Source organism: Diabrotica virgifera, chromosome 7, assembly GCF_917563875.1.
Source record: "Diabrotica virgifera virgifera chromosome 7, PGI_DIABVI_V3a".
NCBI classification, from domain to species: domain Eukaryota; kingdom Metazoa; phylum Arthropoda; class Insecta; order Coleoptera; family Chrysomelidae; genus Diabrotica; species Diabrotica virgifera.
In genome coordinates this window covers 173,915,937-173,937,061 of record NC_065449.1, presented here as the reverse complement: position 1 = coordinate 173,937,061, position 21,125 = coordinate 173,915,937, and the positions used below count along the sequence as shown (strand labels likewise).

The 21,125-nt window shown below is 35.4% G+C and overlaps 1 protein-coding gene across 7 annotated transcripts in view; it reads right to left on the bottom strand.

Annotated features, from left to right (window-relative positions):
* Positions 1-21,125, bottom strand: part of LOC114335140 (microfibril-associated glycoprotein 4-like) — a 139,416-nt gene that overhangs the window by 47,807 nt on the left and 70,484 nt on the right. For 3 of the 7 annotated variants that reach the window (XM_050655949.1, XM_050655945.1, XM_050655947.1), the window contains one exon: positions 11,509-11,768. The exons of the other annotated variants lie outside the window; for them this stretch is intronic. In XM_050655949.1, coding sequence (XP_050511906.1) covers positions 11,599-11,768 — 170 coding nt within the window. In that variant the 3' untranslated portion in view covers positions 11,509-11,598. Of the gene's footprint in view, positions 1-11,508; positions 11,769-21,125 lie in introns of those variants that run through there. 7 annotated transcript variants of the gene reach the window in all.

The following is a 21,125-nucleotide window of genomic DNA, read 5'->3' as shown; positions in this document are numbered from 1 at the left end:
GATCGTCATCAGATCGTCCTTACCACTGTTCCAACAAGAATTGTGATTTTTAGTGACGGTTTCGTGATGATCATTTCAGTAATCAGGCAATAGGGTTTTTCATTGATTGCCATTTGTTTCTAGCTTTTGTCATGTGTCACATAATATTAATATATATACGGCATACGTCTTTGGTTCTTATCATTGGATATACCAACAACAATATACATGTTGATGGATAAATCAGTTATCAATCAGGTAACCGTTCCAACATCGGTTTCCAAATTACCATCATAGGACGATAACTGGGCGATACAATTACGAAGTTTCGTGACGGTTTCTGGACCGTCCAGAAGTTCATGTTTGAACAAACCTTTAGCCTACAGATCCATTAAATATACTAAGGAAAAAATCTAAATTTTACAATGCGACTTACGCCTAAAACGTGACAAAACCAAGATGGATTAACCTGCCGGAAATCACCTGTTGTAACGGCCTTGAAAGGTCAAGTAACGGATTTTTGACATTTAAATCGTTGCGCCGTGGTCAGAGTGGCTGACTGAATGCTCAAACGGAAAAAAGACCCTTTTGCCATGGGCAAAAGATTGAGCATTTTAAATTAAACACTACTGTTTTAAATGAAGTATATTTATTATCCATACGGCTCACACTCCCTCCAAGGGGAAAATTTACTCATCCCAGATACCTACGGTATCAAAAGGATTGAGCTCTGGTGGGACTCTTTCCGTGTTATCGAGCCCTAGGTGACTTGGAATGCAGGTGTATCTCCCAGAAATTTTCGTACGCATCTGGCCGTCGCGAGTAGTACAGCTTTCTGCATGGTCTTATAAAGATGTTCATTCAGACCCAGCTTTTTTATGCTTTCGAGGAGGGTCTTCGGAATGACTCCAGTAGTAGACATAATAATCGGTATCGTCTGGGTACTTTCCATTCTCCATTGCCTTCGTATTTGAATTTCTAGATCTCTGTACTTGGCGATATTTTCAGTAAATTTACTACGTAGATTATTGTTGTTAGGTATCGCCACATCAATTAGTGTTGTTTGTCTTGTTAATTTATTAACTAGTACGAGATCTGGTCTATTATGTGCCACTGTTTGGTCTGTGAGCACAGTGCGGTCCCAGTATAGCTTGTAGTTGCCATCCTCAAGCATACTCTCAGGGACGTATTGATAATACGGGAGATGGTCTGTTTGGAGAAGTCCCAGCTTGATAGCTATCTCTTGATGAAGGATTTTTCCCACTGCGTCATGCCGTTCCTTGTATTCAGTTGCAGCAAATGCCTGGCAGCCACCTGTAAGATGTTGGATGGTTTCTTGGGCTTGACATCCATATCGGCATCTGTCGTTTTGAACCTGAGGGTCTTTGATGATATATTTCAGGTAATTTCTTGTTGGTATAACCTGATCCTGAATGGCCAGTAATGAACCCTCCGTCTCAGGGAACATCTTTCCTGATGTCAACCAGTAGTTCGACGCTATATTGTCGACATAATCTTGGCTGACCTCATTGGGATGTCGCCCGTGCAGGGGTTTACCTATCCAGGCGCGCACTTTTTCGTCCTTAGTAAGGTGGTTTATGCGTATTTCTGGTTCCCTCAGTTTGATCGGTGTTGTGTCGTCTACTGCGCAGATAGCGCGATGTAGAGTAGATGTCTCAGCCTGCATCTGAAAATAAGTTCTTAAATTAGCAATTTGTTTATCTAATTGCTCACCTATATCCATAAGTCCTCTTCCTCCTAGATTCCGTGGTAATGTTGTTCTTTCTACTGCACTTTTAGGATGGTGTTTTTGTGCCTTTGTGAGGTGTGTTCGTACTTTTCGCTGAAGAGCTTCTATATCTGTTTTTGTCCACTTAACAATACCAAATGAGTAGCTAAGCGCGGAACATGCGTAGGTGTTTAGTGCCTTAAACAAATTTCTACTGTTAAGGTGTGAGCGAAGCAGCTGTTTTACCCTTCGTATAAACTCAGTAGTTATCTCTGTTTTCATTTGTTTATGGTCAATTTTCCGCGCTTGCTTTACTCCAAGATATTTATACATATCGTTTTCACCCATGGCCTCGATGTTCTGGCCATTTTGCATATCGAATCCTCCGGGCTGTACTTTTCCTCTGACTATATTTAAAATACGGCACTTATCTAGTCCGAAGTGCATACTAATATCATTAGAAAAAGTTTCTACAGTTTTTAGCATCTCGTCGAGTTGGTTTCGAGTGGAAGCCATTAATTTCAATGGTAACAATGTTGTTATTTTTGATGCTAAAACCTGCATCTGTGGAGTTCAATAGCTGAGATAGTGGGTTCATAGCTAGACAGAACCACAGAGGACTCAACGAATCTCTTTGAAACAGGCCCCGGCTGATTACGATATTTTCAGTTTCGATGTTACTTTCACCAGGTATTTGAAGATGAATTCTAGTTTTCCACTCTGTCATTAGATGTTGTAAAAAGGTCACTATATTATCATCGACTTTATATATTCTCAGTATATCTATAAGCTCAGTATTATTATTATTATTATCATTATTATTATTTTATGTTGGTTATTTTATTTATTTATTTATTTAATATTCGAAAGTAAAAAGTGAAAGGAGTAGGAGAGGAAGACCAAAGAAGACCTGGGGGGCGGCGATAAGGCAGGACATGTTGGTAAAGGGGATTAACATTGATATGGCCCAAGATAGAATTGTCTGGAGAAATGCAATTAGGGAAGCCGACCCCGCATAGGGATAAGGCAAAGAGAATGATGATGATTAGAAAGTAAAAAGTGAACCGGTACAGTTTAACTAACGGTACTACAATAGCAATTTAACTGGGACGTACACAAAAGTTTGGGGGATTTAAAGGAACAAAACCCCCTTAAAATTTTTATGTGGTGTCCAAATTTCACTATAATTTTTTCTTAAGATTCTACTGTCATAAGAAGGTCCACATGTCCATTTTCAATAAAAATCTCTAATATTTTCGATATTATGAAAAAAATTGATTTTAATTTTGTAACTTCAAAAGACTTCAAACTCTTTTAATGTGCACATTTGTACTTAAGTAAGTTAGGTTCAATTGAAATATTTTTGGTCCCAGAATATGTGATTAAATTTATGACATGTATTTTTATTACTCCTTGTATAATAGGACGCTATTATAGATAACGTAAACCAGTACGGCAAGCTCACTGCCGACCGAGACAACGATATCAAACGCAGCCTGATGGAGAAATTGGACAGAGCAATCTTGTCAACCTCCAACAGCCAAGTAAAGTCACCCACGTTTAAATGGTGGACTTACTCTGTTGAGATCATGACAATAGTCTGTGATGACGATGGGGCGCTGGCGTAGCTGGAAAAGGTTATAGCTGATCACAAACCGTGATAGGAAGCATCACTGGCTATTGTCAGTCAGGATAAGCTTCCAAATCCTACCAAAGCCTCTCTATGGATCTCGAAGGATATTACTATCACCTCCTATAACCCAGAAACAGTGCTGCGGAGGCTTACGGCTTCAATCATGAAGTCGCATCATGAATCGGACGCCGTTTTTAAGAAAAGAGCAATGGGGCTAAGCTATCCGTTCACCTAATTGATTCTAAAAAGCAGTTCTAACAAAATGGTGAGCACCTCCTCCGGATCAGGAACCTCAGACACTCAGCAGTCAGAGTACCTCAAGAGTATCATACGGCAATTAAGACTGAGACACCCCTGCTCCCACAGCAGGGTGACGACCATCATATCGCACCCTCAGTAATATAAGGGCTCAACTCAAAATTTGTGTTATCTGTGATTTTGAATTATATGGGCACAAAATGAAATTCTCTACCGGTTAGCATTGACAGAGGGAGAAAAAGAACATGAATGGTTCGGTAAATATATTTGTGCCTCTCTCTCATTGTCCCCGGCCACCTCTGGTTTTTATTGCTACAAGGGAGCAATCAGTAACATGTCTTTCTATGACGAAAATCCTGATTAGATCGTGTTTTAACATTTTGTATTATATAGGATAGTTTTTAGTTGAGCCGTTATATTATGCAAAATATAATAAATAAATGGGTATAATTCATAATAGATCGCTCTTTTGCATAAACAGTGACAGAGCATTTATAATATAAGGGATCAAACTTAAAAAGTTCCTTATTTCTGTTATGTTTTTTGTACTATATGGGACTAATTTGTAAGTAATTTCTTCAATTACATGTAATTAATGGAATTTATTTATATAATTTTTTTTCATTGCTCTTTGTAGTGCAATAATTATCAATTAACAAATCTGCCAAATTTCACATTTATAACTAAGCATGTTATTTGTTTTTTGTTCACTTTAAACGTGATTTCCCAAAAATCTACTTTTTGAATTGTGCTTCTATATTACTGAGGGTGCGATATGATGGTCGACGAACCCTGCAGATGAAGGGCATTGACTAGGGCTGCCACCTCCTCAAGGGAGGAAAGTAATGAGCTTCTAAAAGAACCAGAACAACACCTAAGCCATAGGCAAGGGCGCCGGAAAAAGGGTAAACATTATTCAATGCAATCATCAACACAAAAGGATGGCAACGGCGATACTCTGCGGCCATCTGGACGTAATAGGTCTGGATCCCGCGTATGAAAAAAAAGTCAATTAATAGCAAGCTGAAAATTTGTTAATAGCTTAAGGGTGTCTAGTCCGACAAACTTTGATATATGGGAACACTGGAACAGGGGAAGTTTTAATTGTGGAACAAGTTAAAAATTTGGAAGGGCCAGACCACGAAAACGGCACATGTATTTTGTCCGATGGAACAGACTTAAACTCTTCGAACAAAAATTAAACTCTCATGCAAAAATCAGATTGCTATTTACCACCAAATGGGCGTTTTAATGAGTAGAACATGTAGCATATGTCAAATGACAGGAATTATGACAGGTGATAAATAGCAGTCTGATTTTTGCATGAGAGTTTAATCTCTGTTCGGAGAGTTTAAGTCTGTTCTGTCGGACAAAATAAATTTGCCGTTTTCGTGGTGCGACCGTTCCAAATTTTAAACCTGTTCGACAATTGAAACTGCCCCTGTTCCAGTGTTCCCATATATCAAAGTATATCCGACTAGACACCCTTAAGCTATTAACAAATTTTTAGCTTGCTATTAATCAACTTTTTTTCATACACGGGATCTAGACCTATAACCCGCCAGCTGGTAATAATGGAAGATGCAGTAACAAAATTGACGCCTAAAAGAACCAGTACAACACCTTCTTTATGACCAAGGACATCGGGAAAAAGGAAATTATTATTAATTGCAACGTCCAACACAAAAAGGTTGAAATGGCGATACTCTACCGCCACTTGGATGTAACATAGGATGCCATAGTATTAATCCAAGAATCTTGGATAATGACGACAAAAATAATTGATTTTAGTAGGCTAAATGGTCAAATTTACAACTTACAAAGTAACCAACAATCGAGAACAGTCATATACACATGTCCTCAGAAAAATCAAATCAGTTTTGTACTTCAGACTTAACTTCAGGTTTAACTAAAATGCCTATGGGAAAAGGGCGAAAATAGAGAGTTGATAATAGCATTAGATCCACTTACATTTAAATTCAGCAACCGTAACACCGACATTATCGGCTGCGATTAGAATTTTCACCATTTAGGCTGGGGCACGAGAGATAACAACAGACGAGATAAGTGTCTGGTGGTAGGGCATTTAATAATAAGACAATTAGAGAGAATTCCTTCGATTTATTTATTTAAGAAAACTGAAAATAAGGGCTGATTCAAGCATTGGTAAGTTATCGCAATTCAAATTTTAACAAGAGAGTTGTACAAACATCAGTTATATCTAAAGTGCTTTGGGGGAGTGTAAAGGTAAAGAAGGCTGTAACGCTCGCACCCCATACTTTATTTTTAGCGTTATAATCGCCACTCCCAATAAATTTGTTGCCAAGCGTTATGAAGAAAACATCATAGTTGTCTATTTTATTATTGTGCTTGGGAGGGCAGTATACAGCAGATATTGGACATCTTGGATATTAGTGCACCCTATGTAACGCACAACTGAATCTTATGTTTGTGCGTCATAGTGTTGCCATGCCATTTCTTTCATAATTTCAAGCAATGTTAAATGTACCTACAAGAATAATAGAATAAGAACGTTTACTTCTCCGTCATTATACTAGGTAGAATGACAAATGAGGTGTAAAATGAAAGCTTATAATCCAAGGATAGTACTAAAGGTGAAAAATTAGACCTAGATTGTCTGTCCCTCAAAAAATAAGCGTTATATTAGGGATTTCTAATGTCGACATTAAAAGTTGCACTATTTTTTTTTCTATAAAACATTTTGGTCTAAAACTTACCAGAAAACTTGTTTGTACTCTCTACTTTCAAATACACGTGATTAAGAAGCTAAATTTTAAACTTCGTCACACAACTTTTGCGATTAAACTTTGCAATGCACAAATCCGCACCTTTTTCTTTGGAAAATTCATAACCTCTATCATGAAAAGAATAAAAACTTAAAGCTTTGTCTTCAGAAATGTTAGAGCTATATATTGTAGCAATTTCAGAAAAAATATTAAAACGGAACAGAGTTGTAGCGAGGTAAACTCAAAAAACGTGATTTAATTTTTTTTATTTTTAGGTTAAAATTGCGATTTTGACAATGTTCCCCCACAAAAAATTCAAAATAAACCTCATTTTCGTTTTCAGCACCCTCGAAAATATAAAGTATGAATAAAAGCCATGAAATTAGCCATTCACCCCTCCGTGGTCAGTCTCTCGAAAACTAAGCGCTTTTTTGAGGCTATCCCGCTCGCCTATTTACAGATGCTAGCGTGTGTAGACACCAGGGTGTTGAAATCAGTTAGGGTTTGGAAAACAGTACATTTACAGATGCTAGCGTGTGTTGACACCAAGGTGTTAAAATCAGTTAGGGTTTGGAAAAACAGTACATTTACAGATGCTAGCGTGTGTAGACACCAAGGTGTTTAAATCAGTTAGGGTTTGGAAAAACAGTGCATTTACAAATACTAACAGATTAGGACACCATAGTGTTGAAACCAGCTAGCTTTTTTAGTGGCGATACACGCATAGATGCTAACGGCTATTGACATTGATTTTATATATCTAATTCTGTGAAAAAATGTTAAAGTGATTTAGATATTAATAAATAATTAAACGTTGTTAGGATATGAACAATTTAAATATACAGGGTGATTCATTAAGAATGTCCAATATCTGAGTTGTAGATTCTAGACCTCAAAATAATGAGATTTGACCCAAATGACTTAGATAAAATGTGGCTCGTTACTGAGTTACAGGGTGTTTAATTTAAAAATTTAATAAACATTTTTACTCAGTACTTTAACACTATTTGACGTATCCTTGTCATACTTGGCAGAAAGTGTAAGTACTGTGTACCCTATTAAATTATGGTAAACAAACGTTTCTGGCTACTACCAGAGGCATACGACAGGGGAAAGTGAATTGTTGACCCCTCTAAATTCTACGCCACTGACAGAGTTGCTATTTTAGGAGAATTTTTATATTCTCCAATACTTTCCATGTAACAATATATTGTTCATTCGTAACGATAAAATAATTAATTTGCGAGATATTTGAACTTAAAAATGGAAGGGCACAAACATTAATCAAAATAGCTGTGCCGTTTCATTTTTAACTTCAAATATCTCGAAAACTAACGACTTTATCGTTACGAATGAAGAGTACATTGTTTACATAGAATGGATTAAAGAATCTAAATATTGAGGTAAAATAGCAATTCTGCCAGAGGCGTAGAATTTGGGAAAGGTCAACCATTTACTATACCCTGTCGTACGCCTTTGGTAGTAGCCATAAACATTTGTTTACCATAATTTAATAGGGTATACAGTACTTACACTTTCTGCCAAGTATGACAAGGACAAGTTAAATGGTATTAAAATTAAATCATTTTTTTAGTAAAATTGTGGCTTATTTCATATTAAAAATAGTTAAATAGTGTAAAAGTACTGAGTAAAAATAGTTATTAAATTTTTAAATAAAACAACCTGTACATAAATCAGTAACGAGCCACATTTTATCTTAGTGATTTGGGTTAAATCTTTTTATTTTGAGGTCTGGAATCTACAACTCAGAGGTTGGACATTCTTGATGAATCACCCTGTATTAACAAAAAAGAACAACATAAAAAATATTAGGTTAATGAGCAGATCCATGTCCTTTAGCGTTAGGTTGGTTCTGTGCGATGTTTCTCATAGGTTTCTACTTCTTTGTTTCCTTTTGTTGCCTCGGTTTGGACGGGCGTCCAGATTGAAAAAAAAAAAGAAGTAGAAACCTGATGAGAAACATCACACAGAGCCAACCTAACGCTAAAGGGCACGGATCTGCTCATTAACCTAATATGTTTATGTTGTTATTTTATGTTAATACAGGGTGATTCATTAAGAATGTCCAACCTCTGAGTTGTAGATTCCAGACCTCAAAATAATAAGATTTAAACCAAATCACTTAGATAAAATGTGGCTCGTTACTGAGTTACAGGGTGTTTTATTTAAAAATTTAATAACTATTTTTACTCAGTACTTTAACACTTTGTAACTATTTTTAATGGGAAATAAGCCACAATTTTACTAAAAAGATGATTTAATTTTAACACTTTTTACGTATCCTTGTCATACTTGGCAGAAAGTACTATTAAATTATGGTAAACAAACGTTTCTGGCTACTACCAAAGGCGTACGACAGGGTATAGTATATTGTTGACCCTTCCCAAATTCTACGCAACTGGCAGATTTGCTATTTTAACTCAATATTTAGATTCTTTAATCCATTCTACGTAAGCAATGTACTCTTCATTCGTAACCATAAAGTCGTTAGTTTTAGGTTTTGAGGTCTAGAATTTTGAGGTCTAGAATGTACAATTCAGAGATTGGACATTCCTAATGAATCACCCTGTATATTTATATTGTTCATATCCTAACAACGTTTAATTATGTATTAATATCTAAATCACTTTAATATTTTTTCACAGAAGTAGGTATATAAAATCAATGTCAATAGCCGTTAGCATCTATGCATGTATCACCACCAAAAAAGCTAGCTGGTTTCAACACTCTGGTGTCCTAATTTGTTAGTATTTGTAAATGTACTGTTTTTCCAAACTCTAACTGATTTCAACACCCTGGTGTCTACACACGCTAGCATTTGTAAATGTACTGTTTTTCCAAACCCTAACTGATTTCAACACCCTGGTGTCTACGCACGCTAGCATCTGTAAATGTACTGTTTTTCCAAACCCTAACTGATTTCAACACTCTGGTGTCTACACACGCTAGCATCTGTAAATATGCTCCCGCTCGTGTATAATATCACAAAAAATTGTAACGTGATAGTATGAAAAAATAGAGGAAATGGCAACGGTGTTACTAGTGATGGTCGGATCCAATGCCAAAATCTACACAGACATATTAGGGTGCACTAATTGCCAAGATGTCCCAGATATTTTAGTGATTCCAGTAACTCCTTCTATTGTAATGGTAGTGGCTTGTAGGTGATTTTTTATATACTTTTCTAGTTCGTGGTGTTTTATTGAGTTTCTTTGAGTTCTTTGAGTTTTTTTCTGTGTCTACATGTTCATTCCCATCTGGATGGTTGGGGAAGTAAATTTTGCAGTTAAATGTTGTTAGAAGACTTTTATTTGTGAAATGCGTTTCAGTAACTAGCATGACATCGACATTTTTGTCATTGTTGGTTACGAAATGAATGGTTTCAGTTCATAAGAATGCTGGTTTAAACCGTTTGCATTCCATAATGCTATTTTTAATATTTGAACCATTATGACCCATTTAAGACAATAGCGGTGATAAAGATTCATTATTGTTCACATTTGCGTAACGAGATCCTCATTATTGTTCTTAGTTCAGAGATGTCATTAGGTTGGCTTGTATTGTTTTGTTGGTACATTATTACCATTTTCTTGATTATTTTGATTGATTATCTGTGCATATGTCATACCTTGTGTTGTACTCTGGTTTCCTTAGATTTTCATTCCGTTCTATATGTCCTTGATGCATTTTCTCTTGAAGTTGCTTATGTATAGTACACCCTCTGTAATGTGCGAGTTGTTGTTCTCCACAATTTACACATTATCACATTTTCGTCTTTTGTTTTTCTGGAACAATCTCAAGTGTGATGTGGCCGTGTACATTTCACACATCTAAGGTCTCTATGGCAAAAGTTTTTTATATGACGGAATCTCCGATATTTAGTGCACTGTGGAATAAGTCTTCTAGAGAGAAGGGGGTTCAATTGTAACTATTAAGTGTCCTAGTTTCTTGACATTATAGATGTCTTTGTCTTTCTATAATTTTTAGATTAAAAAAGAACATATGCAATGCCTTTTTGTCAGGTTTTTTTAACATCCCATATATATGTATAGTTAAAACCTTATGTCTAAGTTTTGTTAGGCTTTGCTGAATATCTCTTACTACTATTCTAAAGGACTTGCTTTGGTTAGCCTGTTATACATATATGAAACTCTGTTTTTTTACTTGTCAATGCTATCACTATAGTAGTATACCGGTGCCGCCCAAAATCCCGACAGCCAAAATCCCGACAGCCAAAATCCCGACGGCCAAAACACCGACACGCCAGAATCCCGACAGGCCAAAATCCCGACATGCAACAATCCTGGCATAAGTAAAAATTCCGACTTTTTTTTAATACTTTTAATACAAAACACTTTTGCTTAGTAATAAAAAATAAAAAACAGATGGCCATAAACAAAAAACAAGAAATAAATGTAATTATATGTTAAAAAGAAACTTATCAAACCTGTCGGTATTCTGGCCTGTCGGGATTTTGGCCTGTTCTGGCGTGTCGGGATTTTGGCCGTCGGGATTGTGGCTATCGGGATTTTGGCTGTCGGGATTTTGGGGTAGACCCGTAGTATACCAGCTGTGTTCATTCAAAGTTGGTTGGATTTGTACTTGACTTTCACCCAGGCTTTTTAAGGTGCAGTGATCTTTAGCAATTTTAATAAGGAGTTTACTTAATGAGTTCATATCTTCGAACCGGATACAAAAATATAGAGTGCTAGTTCTAATTTAGTTAGTCTACTTTCAATTTTCATACACGTCATAACTCCTATGCGTTCTGTATTTTGTTTATTTCCAGAATTGTATTGGTAAAAAGTGTGCTCTGAATTTAGCTCATAAGCCTAAGATGAACCAATCTATGGCCTGGAAGTCTTCTTGCAACTCTTCTAGGTTAGCTTTGATTCTCATCCTTCTGATATTGTATATTTCGATGTTCGAGTACGATGTACGACTGTTATGTGAGTATAATATATTTATATTATTGCAGGTACATTTTCAAAAAGAGACAGAGTCATCCGTACATAAAAAAGAAGAAATAAGGCCAAAAATCACAGTTAAGTAAGAAAATGTATCATCTCTTTACTTTTTGAAAGAAAAAAAAATTTTTTTCAAATTACAAAAGTAATTTAGCAAAAGTAAAATACAACAAAGGTGCTTCATAATTATATTAAACTACTATTACACAGAGGGGCACATTTAATAATGACAATGAACAATCATACTCATTTACTAATAACTATTTATTCTCCAACTGGCCTGATCATCATTCTGGAACCTGCCAAATTTACGTGTGCGTTTTTCAGAGGATGCCAGTTAAGACCATGTGCTCTATATGTATCAGGAAGTACCACAGTCATATGCTTTCCATTTAGGTTGCTATTATGGCAATCTGCATACCACCAAGCACCTTCTACAACATAGATAAATTAAATATATATGTAAATTCAAAAGTACACAAAAAAATATAATTTTTAGCACACTCCGAAGTAGATTATTAGGAGTTACAAAAAAAGAAATATACGTGAATGTAAGGAATACCTACATGATAATATTTTCTGGGACATTAAGCCAATAAAATAAGTTACTTTTTGTTAAGATGTTCCTACCATATGAATGCCACATGTTCATATTCAATTAAAAATCTTTAATAGTTTACAATATATATATTGGAAAAAATCGATTTTCATTTTGTAAATTCAAAGGCTATAACAGTTCTTATGTGCACATTTGTAATAAAGATAAGTTAGGTTCAATCGAACTACTTTTGGTCCCAGAAGATGTGATTTAATTTATGACCTACATTTTTGTGACATATTCAGCTTATATAATATCCGATTTACAGCGTCTTGCGCATTCGTATTTCCAATTTACATTCACGTTTATCAGCCCAGTTTCCTGGTCGTAGATCTCCTGTTGACGTTTCCTTTTAGTGCACGAATATAGTGAAGCCTCGCATCTAGTCGCGCTGCACGCCATTCATCTCGACACGCATCTAGCATTTCGATGGGACTCACTCTTCCCAAAACATTCAACCGCTAACTTTTTTTATAGATGTACGTACTGAGACCTATTAAAATAAGAACAACCAGTTAATTGGGTCATCTGCTATGTACGGAAAAGTATAATATTAGCCAAAAACTTTACGATAAAATTTAATATTCTCTATTAACCCTTAAGTACTAACAGCCCGTCTCTTGTCGAAAGTGGGATATTTTCATTTCTAGAAAATTTTGAAGGTCACCCGTTTATAACTTTTCAAGTTGGCTAGTTCTTTAGTAGTATTGAAATCGGCAATTTGCGGCAGGTTGTTATTCGAAAGATATTTAGGCTCAAAGTGTGATGTCCGTCTAATAGACGGGGTGCTAGTGTTTGTGACCAGTTCGTCGTTACACATAATGTGCCCCAGTTCTTCAAAAAACATCAAATAAGGGAATAAAGACCTTGAGGAAACTCTTTTAAAATGGTTTGATGAGGTAAAAGACGACATAAGCGAAGTGGAATCAATTTGTGATGAAAATGTTGCCACTCACTACCATTGCTACACTGTACTAATTATAGTACCTGTCAGTTTTTTTTGTTTTAACATTTTTAAAAACCTTTTTATTTTCATTTTTTTTACTCTTTGTTTAATTCGATTATAAATTTTTATTAAGATTCTTTCATTTGTATAATTTCTATCACACTTCTTTTCAGGATAAAAAGGTACACAAACAATCCTTCCATTCTTGTTATAATGTTTTTTATTTTAATAAATATAGAAAAGTAGATTAATTACTGTGTTTTTTAGATAATCAATACTTTCATTAAGTCATTTTTTCTTCATTAATATATTTAACAAAAACAAAAATTACCACTAAAATGTTCAACTCGTCTGTCAGGCGGTTAGTTAGTGTTTACGTCATTGATTTAAGATGTTAGTAATTAGGGGTTAAAAATAATCATGGTTTAACATAAAAATCGTGAAAATATGCATTAGATTTGATTTCACACATATTTTTGATTCAAGAAAACAGTTGTGGTATAAAAAAATTCACTTTTGTGGCTTGGTTTCCTTCTGCAAAATAACTTAAGTGAATTAAAAGTTAACAAACATTTATTTTCCACTATTGAGGTACATAATCAGGCGTATAATATAAAAAATGTTAATATGAAATTACTGGGACTTAATAATTTGTTCAATTTCAAAATCTGGAAGTCCCGTGAATTCAAGAAAGCAGTTGTTTAAAATAATCCACTTTTGTGGCTTGGGTCCCTTCTGCAAAACAACTTAAGTGAATTCTAAGTTAACAAACATTTATTTTCCATTATTGAGTTACAAAATCGGGCGTATATTCTAAGAAAATGTTATTATGAAATTACTAGGATTTAATAATTTGTTCTGGAAGTCCCGTGAATTCAAGAAGACAGTTGTTTTAAAAAAAATCCCTTTTTGTAGCTTGGTTCCCTTCTGCAAAATAACTTGTATATAACAAAAAGTGAATTTGAATAAAGGAACCAACCCACATGGATCTTTTCTGTAGAACGCTGTCATGCTGCAACGATAATGTTGGTTGGTTCTTTCGCTCATAGCGGACGGTATATATCGTATGTGGCTTGGTCAAAATACATATTTGTGGATTGGTCCCTTTCTACAGAATCCCGTCCAATTATAGTCTAGTAAAATAAAATTATATTACATGTACATCACTATGTAAATTCGTACAGGTTGGAACACATTTTATATCAAAGTTTAAGTGAGTACAAAAGATATTTTGAAGAAAGTATCTAAATCATATAAGGGGATCATTGTGTAATAATTAAAAAGGGGTTATTTTTGCACAATAGTTACTTTTTTTACTGCTGAGGTAGTTTACAATTTTATTAAGGTTTTTAGGATTTTTTTCTGCGCAGTTGAAGGGCAGATTTTTCACCTAAGACTACTTCATTAAATTTAACCCCCTAGTTATTTAAAATTACATATAAAATTTAAAAATTAAATTTGCAAAAAATTATAATTTGCCTTTTAAATAAGTAGGTACCTAAGATAAATTATTAAGTTTGAGAATACGAGAAATGATGAGAGTAACACATACAATAATTGATGACAAAAAAACAAAACAACTGGTATGGTACGGTCATGTATAGAGAATGCCAGGTGACAGGATCCCTAAACAGATTTTGGCATGGACACCACAAGGGAGAAGAAAAAGAGAAAGGCCGAGAATAAGCTGGAGGGAGGGAATTGAAAAAGAACTAGAGGAAAGAGAAATCACTCCAGGTCTATGGTTAAACAAAGAAAAATGACGGTTAGGAGTCGGAAGGCGTCGGCCCACGCTGTAAACCGATAGTAGTAGTAGTAATTATTAAGTTTTATAGCAACGGTACAGTTATCTTTATTAACGTTTTGTACCGCTTAACTTTTAATTTCATATATCTTGAAAACTAATGATTTTATCGTCAAGATTGCAAAGTATATTATTCATTCTTAACGCAAAATCATTAGTTCTTCTATGGATGCTATACAATGTGCAACATCTCTCACTGCTTACATACATTCAAAACGAACAATTTCCCACGCAGTGAGAAGTCGGCCATTGCAGTGAGAAATATTTTTGAAGTGAAAACTTCTTTAGGGACGTTGTGCACTTTCTGGATGGGGAAAAAGTATTAAATTAGCGACCGTTATCGCTTCGACGAAATAAATTTTTGAAGTAAAAACATCTTTAGGGACATTTTACACTTTTTATATGGGGAAAATATTGAATTGTCATCACCTCGCCGAAATAAATGTTGTACGTATATATTTATATTATTATGTATAGTTTATAGTCAAAAGCCGAATTTCAGGCCCTCCTAGGTTTGACTAGGCAATCCTCAGGTCTGACTGACAGTCTTAGTCAAAGCCCGAAATAAGTTATAGTTTCGGCCTTTGACTAGTCACACCTAGGAAAGACTAAGTTGGTCAGGCAAAGGTCGAAATTTAATCTTATGAAAACGGGGTTTGACTAGTCAAATCCCGATCAGCTATTAAAATTTAATTTGTTAGATTAGGTTTAATAAAACGTCATTTGTTAATTTTATTGTTTATTATTTTTATATTGTCGTTATTAAAATAAAAAAATAGTGTTTATTCTCACATGTTGAGGCATTATGGCATTTAGAGTTGCAAAATACGTTAGACCTTTTTTACACTTACAAAATTTTAAAGAGCGTTTCTTATTGCAGTAGCATTTTATAAAACCTTGTCCTCCAAATTTTTGTACTAATTTCTTTTAGAGACAGCTTAACGTCTGGAATATCTTCAAAATTAAGAAAATTCTCTTTGCATTCTCTTTTTTGATTTCTTAAAAATGTGTGTTTATTGTTCCGTATTTCGTACCAACTCTATATAAACCATCAATTATTTTATCTTGTATGATACCCAAAATATTTCGACCATCTCCTTTGGCTGTATCAAAGCTGGGGATTGTAACAGTTTTTTCAGATCGAAATTGGAGGACATCTTTTTTTCACTTCATTGTTACATAGAATTAGCCTGGGCATGAAGACTTTCAATCCCCTTTCCTTTATTTATTTTAATCTTTTCTGTATATTTACAACGCATTCATGTAATTTTTCTTTCAAAACCTTCATAGCATGCACCAAGTGTGCTGTTAGCGGACACAACATGTACCACCTGATTACAAATTATGCACGTATGTGCGTCAGAGCTCTCTTTTTGGCAAATACAAAAAACCACATCTGAAGAAGTAATCTGAATTGTTTGAAAATTTTCTTCCTCTCCTAGTGACTACGGTACAGGGGCTTTGTTAGTATTATGGTGATCCTTAGTTGTTCCCCGATTGCGATTGCAATATTTTCTTTCAGAGTTGACGATGACATTCACATTCCATCTGTTTGAGTTAAAATTAAATTAATATACTTAGTCAAACCAAATTACGTGTAAATAATAATCAAACTCCGTTTGTAAGTGTGTAAGTAAGTGTAAAAGGTCTATCGTATTGTGCAATTTTAAATGCCATAATTCCTCACCATGTGAGAATAAACACTAATTTTTTTAAGAATAAGTTTTCACTCTAATGGCATATAAAATAACATAATGCTATTCTACACCCCACCAGAATGAAAACAATGGGAACCGTCTCTGGTTACACCTCCAAGGCTTCTACAATATGCAAGCCATACGGATGCTGAGACTAAGGAAGATGAGGGAATTCTATAATTTACAATTCACGCCCATCTGCTCAGCGCTCCTTAGTCTCAGCATCCGTATGACTTGCATATTTTAGAAGCCTCGGAGGTGTAACCAGAGAAGGTTCCCATTGTTTTCATTCTGGTGGGGTGTAGAATAGCATTATGTTGTTTTATATGCCATTAGAGTGAAAACTTAGTCTTGTTGTAGCAGTTGCCGCTAGGGCATCTATGCCATTTCTTTCGTTGCAATGCGGGACTGCACCCTGGGGTTTGTTTTAGTTTAGTGGGGGAGAGCAGCATATGTGCCTCCTGATGAGAGACTAATAAGTTTCGAAACCGGTAGAGGTGCTTGCTGCACTCTCTGATTGGACTAGAATATGGTTCGGCTGCATTTTCCTTTTGCAACGAAATTGAAAATTGTTATTCAATACTAATTTTTTTATTTTAATTACGACAATATAAGAATCATAAACATTAAAATTAAAAAATTACATTTTATTAAACCTAATCTAACAAATTACGACATTTTAATAGCTGATCGGGGTTTGACTAGTCAAACCCCGATTTCATAAAATTAAATTTCGACCTTTGCCTGACCAACGTAGTCTCTCCTAGGTTTGACTAGTCAATAGGTCTGGATCCCGCGTATGAAAAAAAAGTTGATTAATAGCAAGCTGAAAATTTGTTAAGAGCTTAAGGGTGTCTAGTCGAATAAACTTTGATATATGGGAACACTGAAACAGGGGCAGTTTTAATTGTGGAACAGGTTAAAAATTTGGAACGGTCACAGCACGAAAACGGCACATTTATTTTGTCCGACAGAACAGACTTAAACTCTCCGAACAGAGATTAAACTCTCATGAAAAAATCAGGCTGCTATTTATTACCTGTCATAATTCCTGTCATTTGACATATTCTACATGTTCCACTCATTAAAACGCCCATTTGGTGATAAATAGCAGTCTTATTTTTGCATTAGAGTTTAATCTCTGTTCGAACAGTTTAAGTCTGTTCTGTCGGACAAAATAAATGTGCCGTTTTCGTGCTGTGACCGTTCCAAATTTTTAACCTGGTCCACAATTAAAACTGCCCCTGTTCCAGTGTTCACACATATCAAAGTTTATTCGACTAGACACCCTTAAGCTATTAACAAATTTTCAGCTTGCTATTAATCAACTTTTTTTTCATACGCGGGATCCAGACCTACAAAGGCTGAAACTGTAATTTATTTCGGACTTTGACTAAGACCGTCACTCGGACCTGAGGATTGCCTAGTCAAACCAAGGAGTGCCTGAAATTCGGGCTTTGACTATAACATATACATAAATAGCATAGGACGTACGCAACGCGGTTATAATTATGTATAGGCATATCACTTCTTTTTGGATGAGGAAAAAGCAATGAGCTCGTAATTGATATACTATAAGAAGTTTTCACTTCTTGCGGCACTCCCACCAGTGCCCTAATTTTTTTTTCACGGGATCTCCTACGGTTTTCCATACATATAATCGTTTCCATGGTAACATGCACAATACAAGCACAATTATTAATGTCGTCAAACAAAATGAGTTAAAGCAAAACTTAAAAAGAATTACCTTTCAAAGCTGTTCAAAAATAACTGTTAATTAGAATTTTAAATAAATAATGTATATAAATTTTAAAAATATTAAATACCTACATGTATATTTTGTATCTTATTTCAATTTATGCATATAATATACCTAAAAGCACCTAAATTATTTAATTTTGAAATTTAGAACTCTTGACAAAACCGCATTCATTAAAAAAGTATAGTTTACAACACATGAGAAAATGACATACTTCTTCCTCGCTTGATTTGCAGCACTCACCTCATGCCTCTGCTCGTGCCAACAAAGTTTTGCGCTCGTGAGAAATATGTCGTTTTTCTCACTTGTTGTACAATATACTATTTCCAGATATTTGAAACTAAAAATTAAGAGGCACAATACATTAATAACTGTGCCGGTATATGTTTAACTTCGAAAATCTCGAAAAGTAATCACTTAAGCGTTAAGAGTGAGGAGCATGTTATTTACATATAGATAGAGTATTGGAGAATATAAAAGTTGTGCTAAAATTGCAATTTCACCAGTGACGTAGATTTTGGGAAGTGTCAACTATATACGGTCCCCTGTCGTATGCCTCTGGTAATACCCGGAAACGTGTATGTAACATAATTTCATAGGGTGTATAGTACTTACACTTTCTACCATGTATGAAAAGGATGAGTCGAATAGTTTTAAAATACTGAGCAAAACTATTTTTTAGATTTTTAAATAAAACACCCTGTAACTCAATAAGGAGCCATATTTTATTTAAGTGATTTTAGTTAAATCTTAATATTTTAAGGTCAAGAAACTTCAACTCAGAGATTGGACATTCTTAATGAAACACCATGTATAGATAAGCAAAACTCTTTTCTACCATAAGGAAAAAAAGAAAGAGAAAAAACGACAAAAAAAATTGTTAATTAGTGAAAAATTCCCAGGAGCCCGATTATCGAAACGGCCAGGGGCGGATCCAGAAAATTGTGTTGGTTCCAAAATTATTTGTTTGCATTTTATTAGGAACTTTAGAATTATTAATATCGAATATTACCATTTTAATTCAAAAATACTGGTCAGAAGACCTCGACCTGTAAGCTGTTAGTTACCATGAATTTAAGATCTCCAAAATGTTGTTTACATGATAAAAATACACAACACATAAGTATACGTATACTGTATTTCAATATAATACAGCTAAAAACATGAATAAAATTACTTTTTCTTCGACAATCTTATAAAATCTTGAGAGACAGCTTTCGCTTGTGCTCCCTTGCGTACACGTCCAAGACTTCTTCGGCGTCCAATGCACTAGATAAGTCTTGGTGAACATGGAGTAATGCCAGTCCATTAAGCCTCTCTTCCGTCATGGTCGTTCGCAGATATGTCTTCATACGACGCAAAGCCGAAAAGGTTCGCTCCGCTGTACTCGTCGTCACAGGAAGAGTGCACAGCAGCTGCAGTAAAACTTGTACATTTGGCAGTGGTTCGGCCAACTTGTATGCCTGTGCTGGATGTTTTGGCATTTCTTTTGCAGAATTGGACCACAGGTGTTTCCAAATTTGTAGCTCACCTTTCAGAGCAGAGAAGCACGGTAAATCATATTCATATTTACGAGCTCCTTGAAGAATATCCCTTATTTGATCATCATTGAGATCTGGTGAGAGAAGATGTTGTAGCTTACCTACACATTCCATTTCATTTTTGGGAAATCTTGCCATCAGTTCATTGATAACAAAATCCAGAAATGGGATGTAAATTGTCATCCTATAATATTCTTCAACCGTTTCAGCCTGGACATTGGCTCGGTTTTTTTGAAGGGATGTTGTCCTGGGCTTCTGAATATCTGTACCCATTTCTTCCGCCAGCTTTGTTGATTGACTGAATAACTCCTTGAATGTGTCGGTGCTGTTGTTTCTTCTCTCTTGTAGGATTTTTGTAGTGGCTTCTACAAGCTCAGTTGCTTTAAGTACGTCCATGTACTCAGCTTGAAGTTTACGTGCTAGTGGTAAGGTTATTCCAAGGACCTCAGCTAACACTACCACACTGACCAAAAACTCGGATGAAAGAATAGAGTGCATGAAAGAAAATGCATTGCTTCCCTTGCCTTGAGGGGAATTGGCGATGGTTTCTAGAGCAGCAGGGAGTGTAGGAAGGTGTTCCACAAAAGTCAAAATAGCATCGTGTCTTTCAATCCACCTTGTTTCACAGAGTTTTTTCAGGCCATGAGTTCCTGGTTTCAGGTTGTGATTCTCTCTTACTTCATTTTCCAAAATTTTAAATCTTGCTGGAGAATCACGGAAGAAAACTGCTACGGAAGATATAACTCCCATGGTATTCCTAATGCTAGCAATAGAGCAAGCTTTACTAATTGCCAAATTCAATCTGTGATTGGCACAGTGAGTGTACATTGCCAGAGGCTGGATCTGTGAAATTCGGGCTTGTACGCCTTTGAAAACCCCACTCATGTTGGAAGACCCGTCAAAAGCTTGACCACGGCAGTTAGCTAAATCAACATTAAGTTTTTTTAGTTCTTGAGCAATAGTGTTTGCTAGGTTCTCTCCAGTTAGATCAACAACATCAACGAACTTGATAAAGTCTTCCTCAATTTTGCATTTCTTGGTGTCGAAATATCTAATGCAGATGGTTAGCTGTTCTTTAAGCGACAAATCTGTCGTTTCGTCTGCCATAATAGTAAAAAACTTTGATTCTTTTACTTTAGATATGATCTTGTCAGTGATCACATCGCCGCAACATTCAATTATCTCATTCTGAGTTGTTTTGCTTATGTAGCTAGCATTCTTTCCACAAGATTTTAAATGAGAGCTTAGAACCTCATCCCCCGCATCCACCCTGAATTGCAATAGTGCCCGAAAATTACCTTCCCGGAAGCAGCTCTCAGTGTTTAGATCAATTATACCATCATCTCTGTGGCCACGAAGTGGTATATTTTGTACCCCACATAAAATAACTGTCTTAATAATGGGAATCAGCTTTTTGCGATTCTCTTCGATCATTTTTTTTTCTGC